General features: G+C 35.5%; 1 protein-coding gene across 2 annotated transcripts; it reads right to left on the bottom strand.

Moving 5' to 3' along the window:
* Nucleotides 1-952: 952 nt before the first annotated feature.
* LOC113129277 (afadin- and alpha-actinin-binding protein-like) lies at nt 953-10,834 on the bottom strand. Of its 2 annotated transcripts, none has more exons than XM_026305179.1 (15): nt 10,629-10,834; nt 8,994-9,113; nt 7,391-7,493; nt 7,101-7,252; nt 6,656-6,859; nt 6,407-6,517; nt 6,166-6,301; nt 5,989-6,064; nt 5,451-5,631; nt 4,784-4,931; nt 4,359-4,492; nt 3,069-3,242; nt 2,803-2,920; nt 2,309-2,441; nt 953-2,196 (listed from the first exon to the last, which is right to left on the bottom strand). In XM_026305179.1, exons 3-15 carry the CDS (start codon nt 7,407-7,409, stop codon nt 2,049-2,051), a joined length of 1,734 nt encoding a protein of 577 aa, XP_026160964.1. In that variant the 5' UTR covers nt 7,410-7,493; nt 8,994-9,113; nt 10,629-10,834; the 3' UTR covers nt 953-2,048. The 2 variants fall into 2 exon arrangements, with proteins under 2 accessions (XP_026160964.1, XP_026160965.1); XM_026305180.1 differs by having other exon boundaries at nt 6,407-6,511.
* Between the last annotated feature and the right edge of the window lie 1,466 nt (nt 10,835-12,300).

Below are 12,300 nucleotides of genomic sequence, written 5' to 3'. Positions count from 1 at the left end.
GCTAAACCTGTTAAAAAGATAATTTTATATTAAATTTACATTAAGTGTAGCTATATAAATACATATTAAACTGCACCTGTGCATTAAAAGTTTGTTGATTTATAAGGTGCCATCTCACAGATTGACCCAGGCTGACTGCTGTGACCTTTGACCTCTAAATCTTCATGTTAATGCTGACTGACACCATTAGCTAATGCTAAAGAGCGCTAAGTTCAGCAACCATGCTAACACTCTTAACACAAGCTGAGGGAGCATCACTAGAGTGCCAGCATTTACCTGAGCACCGCTCTCACCTGGTGACATCACACCCCTCTCTCATGATGTCATCCAGCATTTGACTTGACTTTCACATTAAATCTGAGTCTAAAGTCTGGTCCTGATTCTAATGTTATGATCTGGAACAGAGTCCAGGTCCAGGTCCTGACACTTTAACAGCTGGTTTCTCTGAGCTGAACCACTTAAAGCAGATTGAGTTTTTACTGCAAGATATAATGTTCTGGTTTAAAACTAAACATTTTATTGGTAATGTTAAAAATCAGCTGCCGATCAACAATCACTATGCACGGATCAAAAACATCTCTTTAGACATGAGTGTGAACAAAGCCGTATAACTCAAGGTAATGAAGGTGAAGCACATCAAATGACCTTAATCAATACATGGAGCTTACAGTGATACAGGTGAGTCTACAGTTCAAAAAAAAAAAAAACATCACAGACTTGACTCACCTGTAAACCACTTTAATAATAGTGAGGTCGCACTGACAGAAAAGCATCATGGGAAACTGCTGAACAGGACAAATGTTGGACTTCTTCCTGACCCTAACCCTAACCTATCCCCCTTCCCCACCCCTTTTCATCTATATAACACTTTATAATCTAATAACGCATATATATATATATATATATATATATATACACACACATACAATAAACCTATATAATAACATGACAATGACATTAGCTACTTACCTAAATGACTCTCCTTCACTTGTCAGTATATTACAGTATGTGTGAAAGATGATTTAAACATTTGAAAATGTTTGAAAATACCTTTTAACAATGTTCAAATCAATTGTCGGCATGTAACAATGTATCCAGTAAAGTACCTAAATAATGGCCTCAATAATCAAATGATGACTGTTACCAGCACCCTAACATACATGTGGAGAATAGCAATAGAGATACTGAATAATGTTCAACTCTACAAGTTAGTTCAGCTGCAAAATATGCAAGAGCAAGTGTAGCTGGTGATAAATTTATTTACTTCAGTGCTTACCTCTTCAATAGACATTTCCATGGAACTGCTGCTTTTGGTTTACCTCAGTGGAATCTTGATAGCTGCAGAGTGTCAGTCACAGTGCTGTATTTCTACTACACAGGATCTAACTTGTATTATATTTTAGTCTTTCTTCTTATTGAACTGAAGTACACCCACTAATCTAACATTTATAAGTAAGCTATATTGTTCAATCACATTTCTATATATGTGTTATATAAAACTACCAAATCATAACTATGTTTACTCAATTTCCTAATGCATTCATTAAAACAGCAGCACAGAATCTTCATTCTAAATCTGTTCCAAGTGACATGTTTCACATGATAACATTAAAGTTAGTGATGTAAACACCAACTCATAAAGTGGGAAACTTCAGCTGCAACACTGAGCAATAAGCACGGCCAAACTTAAACTAAAAATGACTATGACATTAGCCTAAGATACTGTATAACTTCCAAAACAAGATTTACAATACTATATAAATAAAGTAAATACATTTACCATGTAATCTAACAATACAACGGTGAGCTACTGGATAAAAAAGGAAACACTTAGACATGACACATCTTCTCTCAGTAACAGAGCACAGAACACCAGCAGCAAATCTTGCCTTTTTTGGCTTCTGCAGAAGAGCTATTCAATTATTTTACAATCTATCTTTAAGGTATTTCGCATTCACCATAAAGGTGTAGTTCTGAAATACCACACACCATTCACAATTTAGGGACATTCACTTAAATTCTGATTTGAAAGATTCAAATATTTGCCTTCATGTAGAGCTATTTTTCTCCTGCTTGAATATGTGACTGCTGTGGTCATCACCATTGGTCCACAGGTTGTGCTGAGCTGGAATATTTCCATTACAAAAGGTGTTTGATTCTTCAACATGTACAGTCTTTCTCTTTAGTTTGGTTGAGCTGAAAATCAAATTTCACAGTTATGGACAATACATTTAGTGCATTCGTTCACAGGTACATTATGTCAGGAGTTTTACAATTTCAGAAATCACTGCAAAGAAAGACACCATACCTGTCTTCTCGGGTAAGGCAGAGTGTGCAATACGGGTCTGCTGCGGACTGTGATGTAAGCGGGATACATCCGTGCATGGGGGAGGTTGTGTCAGACTTTTCTGACGTTGACACTGCACTCCCCACTGTTTCAGCTTGAAAATACAAAACTTTGTTAATCACACAAATTGGACATTACTTATCCTTATCACTAAAAAGGATAAGGCTGTGAAAAAGACACAAAATACAGTGTAACTGTATTGCAATATTTAAACTTGGTTTAGATTCACATATGTGGTCCAAAAAGTAAGCAATTAAAATGAAAACATTTTTTTCTTCTACTGACAAAGCTGCAGTTTTAGACCACCTTATCTTGCATGACAGTCACACTCTAATAGGATTATGACTGACATACACAATGTTCAGTTTATCTATCTATAATTGAATTTACTGAAAACTTTTTTTTTTTAAATACCAGAGTAACACTGGAGGGTTTGTAAAGAACTAGACACTCACATATTAAAAAAGCACTTTTAGACTTTGACATCTGGGGTTTCATTGAGTCTGCAAATGGATTCATGTTTAAAAACTGGTTTTTGAGCCAAGTCGCGCGATCCTCTTCAAAGGCTTTCCTCTGCAAGTTAACCAGATACCAATCAAAACACTTATTAAACCCAAATAGATATATTGTAAAAAAGTAATTTTTTCACAGAGCAAAACTTAGTCATTTCCCGGAAATCTATTTTATACCAATATTTGGAATAATATGTATTATAAATCACCTCATGGCTCAGTCGTATGGCTGCATCTGTAAAGTTCTTCCTCTCTCTCTCAAAGATCTTTCTCTGTTCCTCCAGGGTCTTCCACTCTTCTCTGAGCCGCTCTTTCTCCTGCAACATGAAGCAGTCGCTCAGCAGGGATGATGCGTCCTCGTCACACGGAGAACTTAGCTGCTGCTACAATAAGAGAAACAGCAGGTATGATTTGGTTCAGTCATGGTTTATTTATGGAGGCACTGTGTAATTAACGCAATCCCCTTAAACACAAAAACCAGGTTTCAGTAAATGTTCATCTTAGATTAAAATAACAAGAGGTAAACTTCTCAGACTAAATCAAGTGAATTGATTGATTTGACAGCCATAAAGACTACCATTTTGCACTGGTTTTTAAAATTTACAAAGCAAAAATAACACTAAAAGCTTATTGCCACTGTGGTCCCCTTAAGGGATGAGGAAAAGATAGATGTTAAAAACAAAACTGCAAAAAGCACAACACTCAAAATTCAAATATACACAAAACTACAAATTATAAAGGACTGTTCAACAATCAGCACAATTACTCAAAACAGTATTTAAAACCTCTCAGTAGCCTGTTTCTTTAAGTGTACTGGAGAACTGAAGAGAGGCAGTGTATAAAAAAGTGTTTTTACCAAACTAAAATCTAAAAGAAAATAAAAAAAATGTCAAGCAATGTCTTGTTGCATAATCATGATGACCTCTAACAAACATGAAAAATTATATTAAATAATCAGGTGCTATGTTAATAATTTTCAAAATGAGGCAATTTGGCTAACTGTTCCTCTGTACCAGATTTAAGTGAGTATGAGGACTACTTATTTTGGGCAGTTTGTCTTGACAGAGTTGAGAACTGTGGTAGCAAAGGTGGCAGTGTAGTCTAATTGCTACTGCACTAAAGCCTTATTTGCCAAAGTATTTAGTGATTAACTATTAATCAGAACTGCTTGATCTAAGTGCTTTTTGTGCCATGACAAAATTATTACCTAATATACATCCTAAATGCCTGACTGGCTTTTGTTACTATTGAAGCAAAAGCAATTTTTTTTCATAACTTAACACATGAACCAAAATAAATAGGTTTTCTGCAGGTGAAGAGAAAGTTTGTCAGTCACACATCAATCATCTCCATCTCAGCACTTAATGTGTTTTCCACAGAGACTTTATCACAGCATATACATATACTGTATATCTAAACCACAATGTCATTTAAACTACATTGTTTTTAAAAAGTCAAAATTTGGTTTTAAGTAAATTTCATTGTAAGCTCAGCCTTACCTGAAGGAGCTGCTGTTGTGTTTGAATAAAGTCTTTGCACTGCTGGATCTCCACCTTTAGTCTGTCCATCTCCTCGTGAGTCTCTTGTGGAACAGCATCAGAGTATTTACTCTCACTCAATTGTGCCAAAGATGCTAAAAAAGCAAAACAGAAAATATAATTTCACAATTATGTTAATCTTTTCTATTGATTTTAACATGATCTAAGGATCCAGTGTGTAATGTCAGTTTGCAGTCCAGGTTTTAGTTGCTTCCATACAATTTTAGATTTGGCTTGAATTTTGTGAACTGACAAGGTTCAAACTGCAGTACATTTTGAAGACAGCTATTTTTGTGATTAGAGAATAATTAAACCCACTAGAATCCTTACATGACAAAAACTTTCACGTGTCATGGTCAAACACTGATGTTGCGTATGAAGAGCACCTTGGCTATCCAGTCTTTCTACATGGCTCTTCAGTCTTCTCCACTGCAGACGAATACTGTTGGTCAACTTCTCTCGAGCATGAACACAATACAGGTCTATGCTTTCCTTACTGGAATTAATGACTTCCTCTTCCTCTTCAGAGTCAGCCTGATATGATAATGTAAATACATAACATACTAAACTTCAAAATGTGTACAGATCTGTTCATGCAGTTAAGACCAGCATACTGAACCACATATTTTCTGTAACACCAGTGTCCAAAGCACCAACTAACTAGCCTGAAAAGTACTAAATGCTGGTTATATTTATAGAGTTAATGTAAAGTAAATGGCCTATTAATAAATGGCTTCAATAACTTGCTTCATTAAAAAAAAGTTAATATTCAAGAACTTTGCTTCTTGTTAAATAAAAAAGCAAACCTGTTGGCAGTCCCAGAAGTAACCTCACCTATTAAAATTGTACTGTTTCAATATTGGTGCAGAAACTCAGGTACTGGAAATGTTATAATATTTCAAATGATATGCAGTGCTACATGCAATATGTTAAGGTCTTCACATACATAGAAAAAAGACCAGAAACTATAAATACAGAATTAAATGAAATAGAAAACAAATATTTCTAATGCTAAATAATTTTAGGGATGGGGAAAAAAAAAAAAAATCTAACCTGTATGTAATTATCGTCATGTTTATCCTCTTTCAAAGTGGATTTTCTTGAACTTAAAATGGATACCATGTCTTTTTTCATCTGCTGCAGCACTTTCCTCAGCTCCGCATTTTCCAGCAGCAGCTGCCTCTGTCGGGTGTCATAGTCACTCAGCAGAGTCTTATACATCTCGCCCTCATGCCTAAGGACACAGTTGTGACTTGATTTTATTCTGCAATCACAACCGATTTCTACATAGGAACGTTACTGCCCGGGATTCAGCACAGCCACCTATGGTTGAAGCTTATACTGATTAAAATAAATTACAACTAGAAAACTGACAAAGGAGATTATGTGCAACATGTTTTAGATTCAAAACTAGGGTAACACATTTTAAGTACTTTGTCTGATCATGTTTCTTTTTCCTGTGTTCCTGCATGTTTATTTACCAAACACATGGATTTTAAAGCAAAGTTCAAAGAGTTACACTGAGTAGATCAAATATATATATATAAAAAAAAAGATCCAATATATATATATAAAAAAAAAAAGATCCTACTTTGCTTCTGTCTTTTCAGTTTTCCAAAGGCTTCTCTTCCCATCAGCTCTTCCAATGCTGTTTAATACATCAATGGCTGCAAAAAAAGTGATAAAGAAAAACTGCTGACTGAACCAGGGCATGAGGAATTCTACTTTGTTTATATGAGGTATTGGTCTAATTTTAAACAGACTGAACCTTGTTTCTTATCCTTTTTGTCAACCAGAAGTTGATTCAGACGCTCTTTTAGTTTGCTGAATTCTCTTTCCTTCCTTTTCATCTCATGATTATACTGACTAGCCCGGCTTGCAATTACGTTCTGAAGTTTTTGCACCTGGAAAGAGGAACATAAAAGTCATAAGCATTTACAGAACTAGTTAAACTGGCATACAGCCTGTGGATTCACCCAACATTGCCAGAAGCAGTTTTTTCAAAGTACCTCTTCTTTTTCATTTTTCAGGAAGTTCTGCAGACTTTTTACTTTCAGCTGTAGCTGTCGTTCTCGCTCAAGAAGTCCTGTGTTTTCTCTTTTAGCAAGTTCAAGCTGCTCCTGCAATAACAGTACATTATGGACACACTGACCAAAATGCTTAAATAAACATTATCAAATAAAGCAAGTTACTAAATTAAACTTTTTTTTTTCAAAAACTAGTAAGTAATTAATTACTGGGTATAAACATTACTGTACCTTTTGGCGGCTGCTGGTGAACTGCAGGTAGTCCACATTGCTGTTTGATTTAAGCTGCTCCACTTCCATGTTTTCCAGGGTTTGGATCCCCCTGCGGTGCAGCTGAATCAGGTCATACATGCAATTTAGCACAGCCACAACATTTAGTTCTGAGCTGCCAGATGACTCTGTCCAAACTGGTGGTAGGCCAAGAGATGACATTTCCTGTATTAGAAAAAAAAAAAAAAAAAGATATACAAAAATATTTATGGGTCAGCTACCATTATTATTACCGTTATTACGGCCAGCTACCATTGTTTCTATGTAATTTTAAATTTTTATCTAAATCCACAAAAATGTCAGTAAAAAGCCTACTGTTAGGTTTTTGTCATATTGTACGTTTTAAAGCTAAACAAGAGCACTTAAATTGTACAGTACTAATCAATGGCTGTGTAGAGTTACCAACCTGACTGATGTGCAACAGACATTCTTGGACATTGTCCTCCGTGCAGAACGTACTGAGCATGTAGGAGTTTCTGTTCAGTGGCAGTGATGATTGGTTAAGCTGCCGCAAGGGAGATGCTCTACATTCAGCAGAGCTGCTGTGAATGTCCTTGACTTCAGGGAAAAAAATGTGTCAGATATGTACAGAATACAGGCCTTTGCTATTTTGTTAATTCTTGTTAAGAAAAGGAAAACACTTCATGTAAATTGTTATAGAAACTGAGACTTAAAAGATATGAGAAAAAAATTCACCCAGGGAAGACTCTGGCATTGTTGTGGTGCAGCCTTCAGGCTATGTGTCTGGATCATCTACTGCAGGTATAAGATACACAGAATCCACCTACGTAGTCCGCTCCTGAAATAGAGGGTCAGATTAGCATTAGCTATTTAGCACAGTCTGGATTACAAGGCAAGGGAAGTAAATGTGCAACTGTAAGGGTACACATATAATAAAATATTTATGACAAGCAACAAGATAAACAGCAAACACACTTATCTATGATTTTTTTTAAATCTGCATTTAGGGCTATAGAGTATTTTAAAGTCTATTATGATCATTACATTGATGTCACACTGTCAATGAGGGTTAAGGATTTAACAGGTTACAGCTTGGGGGAAAAGCCAGAATCTTATCTTCATGCTCTTAACATCAGCTGATCAGACTAATCCCAGACAAATGGGAAACAGTACGCTGATTTCTCTCCAGACACATGATCAGAAAACCTTTTTTATGCAAAAAATATATTCCAATAAAAATGTGTAGGAGAATACTCTAATACTCTAATCCTGACAGAGATACTGTGGTGCAAAGGGATATAATTTTAAATTTTCAATAATTCATCTGAGGAGGAAGTCATCACAATACAAGAAGAAGCTGTGTTTAAAATGTTTATATTTTTCTTGTAAAGAACATTTTGTGACCATATGTTTTAGTCAGCTCATTATTTCAGTGACAATCAGTCTGGCAAGACAGATGGCAAGCCCGCAACCACAAAGCTTAACAAACGTGGGCCCTGCTTAGTCTGACTACTTAAACTAAGTGTTAACCCTATTAGTTAAAGACTTCAAAGAGAAAAACCCTAATATGAAAAGTGTTTACAGATTTCATTGTTTGGTTTGTTGTTTAATCACAAATGGAGAGGCCAGGTAGTTGAAGATATAACAGGAAACTGCTAAGATTTAACTTCATTGTAGTAGGAACACATGAAGTTATAACTGGCAGCTGAGAGTATAATTGTTTAAGAGCCTGGAGAAATCCTAGGTCAGCTCTGTCACAATTTCAATACAACCTTAGGTTCCCTTTGGTGCAGTGTCATTTTATGTCAATTTTAACTAACGTTACTTAAACTCACATCTGAACAACACACCCACTGGACTGGTCAGAAAAGACACAGAATAGTAACCAACTAGATAAACAGTCACAAATCGGTTTGCTTACGGTCACCTAAATATATGAAACCAAAGCAAGCTAGCGACACATTACTTAGGCATGTGTTTGCACTGTGAACTACGTTACAACGTTAATTAAGCCAATTAAACAGGAAAACCGTGGAAAAAGTGCTGTTGATGTCGATAATAATAACTAGCCTGGTTGAATTAGCTACTTCCAGCACACCGTTCAGTCAGGACAAATTATTCTGTTAACGTCTATAAAACAAATGAAAAGAAAAGGTTATTCAGCTCATTTCCATATGGTCAACGTCAAAACTAACGTTACCGTCTGTTAACGTCCCACCTCAAAACACAAGACGAACGGCCGGTTAGTCAAAAACAAGTTGACCAGCTACGGATGAAGGCGTCTAAGTAGATACTGTACAAAGACAGTGAACGACAAAAGTGAGTTTCCGGTACCTACTTTGACCTGCAGGTGATAATGAATTTCCCAACTTCAGCTTGATCCTCGATCCAGGAGCAGCTTCTGGAGCCATGACGTCAGCGCTGCCGCCTCGTGCAGCCTGATTGGCAAAGTCGTTGTCTAGCAACAAAACATGGATCATGATTGGCTGTTGTCTGTAAACTACTAAGGTGTTTTGTGTCTTCTTAGTAGTAGTATTAGTATTACCAGTAGGCTAATAGTAGTATTAGTATTAGCAGTAGTATAATAGTTCTTACTGTCATTGTAATGTATATGTACAACGTTATTGGTGCTGAAGTTAAACTATCAGAGGTGGAAAGAGTACAAAAAAAATTCTATTCAAGTAAAAGTACTCTTACTTGGATGAAATACAAGTAAAATTATCATCGTAAAAGCTACTAAGGTAAAAGTAAAAAAGTAGTCCTTTTAAAGTTTACTCAAAATAAAAGTAACTTAGTTACTTTGCAGTGAATATAAAATAAGGCATGTCGACACATGACATTGAGGAAACTACATTTAATTTATTTTACTGCTCTGTATGACAAACATTTGAAATTAAAGTGCCACAACAACATATGACATTTAATGTATATTGGGAATGCATGTCATGTATTTTTGTGCAACAAACATCCTTCTTTTCATCAATACTAATATTGCAATTGTGCAAATAAACTGTTCAATGAAATAAAACCAAATTCTTAAAAGTGCATCAGGTATCAGACTGTTCTACATGTCAAATAAGCAAAAAAAAAGGTTACAAATTAAAGTTCAATAATAAAACACAGAACTTTTAAAACATATAGGAATGCAAGTCATATTTTAGTGCCACTCAAGTTGGCATACTTCTCAACAAACACCAACTGCCATATGTCAAATCTCCAAGTCAAAAAAGGCCACAGTCAAAGGTGCTGTGACTTCCACTATATGAAAGAAGGCCAAAGAACTTAACAAATTAACTGTATGGCAACTGTTGCAGAAAAAAAACTGCCCAACACAACTGCTAATCTACATTACAGCTCCTTGTTAAGTTTGAGCAGCAGTTGGTTTTCAAAGTTAGTGGACTTCATCCTCAACAAGCCAACTTATGGATTTGACTCAAACGTGTAAATGGATATGGGTTCGGGTAGCTATATTATGCGATCTGTTTTTGACCACGTCACATAATGTTAACAGTTATGGATAGGATCATGAATGAGTACATCAGAGGGACAGCTCATGTTAGATGTTTTGGAGAAAAAGCCAGGGAAGCCAGATTGAGATGGTTTGGACATGTTCAGAGGAGGGACAGTGAATACATTGGTAAAAGGATGCTGAGGTTAGACCAAAGAGGAGGTTCTTGGATATAGTGAAGGACATGAGGATAGTTGGTGTGGGTGAGGAAGATACAGGGGATAGGGTTAAATGGAGGCAGATGATTCGCTGTGATGTCCCCTGAGGGGAGCAACCCAAAGGAAAAGAAGACAATGTTAACAGTTAGACGTAGCCTATTTGTCAGTTAGCTACCCGCAAATTGTGCCAACCAACATTAGCTGTGTCATGCATCGATGTCTTCGTGACTAATTTGAGTAAAGCCTCTTACTAAACTTCTTTTAAACTACCAGTGCAACAGAACAATTGGGATATAATTAAACTTACCACCACATGCTTGCGCAGGTTTGACGCAGAGTTCTCGTAAGCAGAGAGTTTGATCGTTTTGGGTAAACACTGATTGCACTACATGATAACGCTGTTAGTGTTAGCTTTTTTAACTTAAAACTAATCTTTTAAATATGGCCAGTGGTGCTCGTCAATATTTTCATCAGAATTAGCCTCAATCTCCTCTTCAACCGGTGCATCAGGAGGAGGGTCAATGTTGATGACTCCATCTCTGTGGGAATTTAGCGCCACTGTTAAATACTCTCCGGAAACACTGCAGTAGTTTCCGGTTCAGTATTATTTATTCATTTTACTTAATTTTTTAACTTTTACTTTATTAAAAATATATATACCTAAGTCAAAGTAAAATTACAGATTTTTAAAACTACAAGTACACAAAAACCTACTCAATTACAGTAACGTGAGTAAATGTAATTCGTTACTTTCCACCCCTGCAAAGTATACTACCTATAAAACTATAGCCGATAAAAAAAAAAACAACTTAAAGCACACGAAATATTTCACTACTAAAGCCAGTTGTGGGGACTAATGCCTATGGGGTGCAAAGGTCATATTTTAATGGAAGGACATATTTTTTAATAACTCATTGAAAACAGATTTTAATACTTTATATCTGCCTGTTCACCTGTTACATCAAGATGCATCTCCAAGTACAGACTCTGCCCACAGTCACTTATAATAATTAATTATTCAAAATATTCTGGAACCACCTTATCACTTATTATTTTGCACATGGCTGCACATGAGTTGTTGATTTGGTTTACTAAATTTCATATAACTGCTCCACTAGCTGGTGCAGTAACTCTGTTTTTTTATTACACTTTAAAACTGGATTTATAGGTCACATTGTGTGTACATTTAGATGAAAATTAAATGGTGGCTCTAAATCACAACTGTAATAATTTCTATAATGTTTGACAAATACTTGCTTCAATTAACACCAGAATTCATGTGTCTTACCAGGAAAAATCATGGTAGAATTTCAGTTATAAATTAATATTGTCTCAAAAACTATACAAAATAATACATATTACAGAAGTTGTCATTTCATGTGTGACCTTATTTGTAATGGTTTGTAATGTAGCCATATAACAAGTAACCAAACCTAGCTGAAAACTACTAATACTGATAGACTTTTATGAGGGAGACAGTTAAAATCTTCCTACCAAAGGGAAGAATAATTTGAGGTAATGACCAGTGAGCATTATTTTTTTATGTTCATGAAATTAAAAATAACAGTGTATTAAAATTCAAGAAAGCCTTCGTTTTAATATATTTTGCTCCTGGGATTGTTTTATATTTTTTCCAGATGCACCCAAACCTTTTTCATTCAACTATAGGTTCAGAAATAACTAACAGAGTTAGTTAAATGTGTAAGAAGCAAGACCAAAATATCGACATTGTATGCACATATCTTCTATTCTGTACATTTAACCAGATACATACAGCACAAAATTACAACACTCTTATTTTACACAAGTAATTAGTAAGTTTTTTTTGTACATCAGATTTATTGTCTCAGCAAACCTAAATTCAAGATAATCTTTCACTTGACAATTTAATTTCAAATTTGTAATTCTAACCCTAATCTAGATCACTGGACACAGTTCAGTTCACAACATCAAGTCTGACCTATTTTGAGACTACCCAG

Source organism: Mastacembelus armatus, chromosome 4, assembly GCF_900324485.2.
Source record: "Mastacembelus armatus chromosome 4, fMasArm1.2, whole genome shotgun sequence".
In the NCBI taxonomy this organism is placed as follows: Eukaryota; Metazoa; Chordata; class Actinopteri; order Synbranchiformes; family Mastacembelidae; genus Mastacembelus; species Mastacembelus armatus.
Note: the sequence above shows the minus strand (reverse complement) of the source record. Positions and strands in the feature narration are given on the sequence as shown.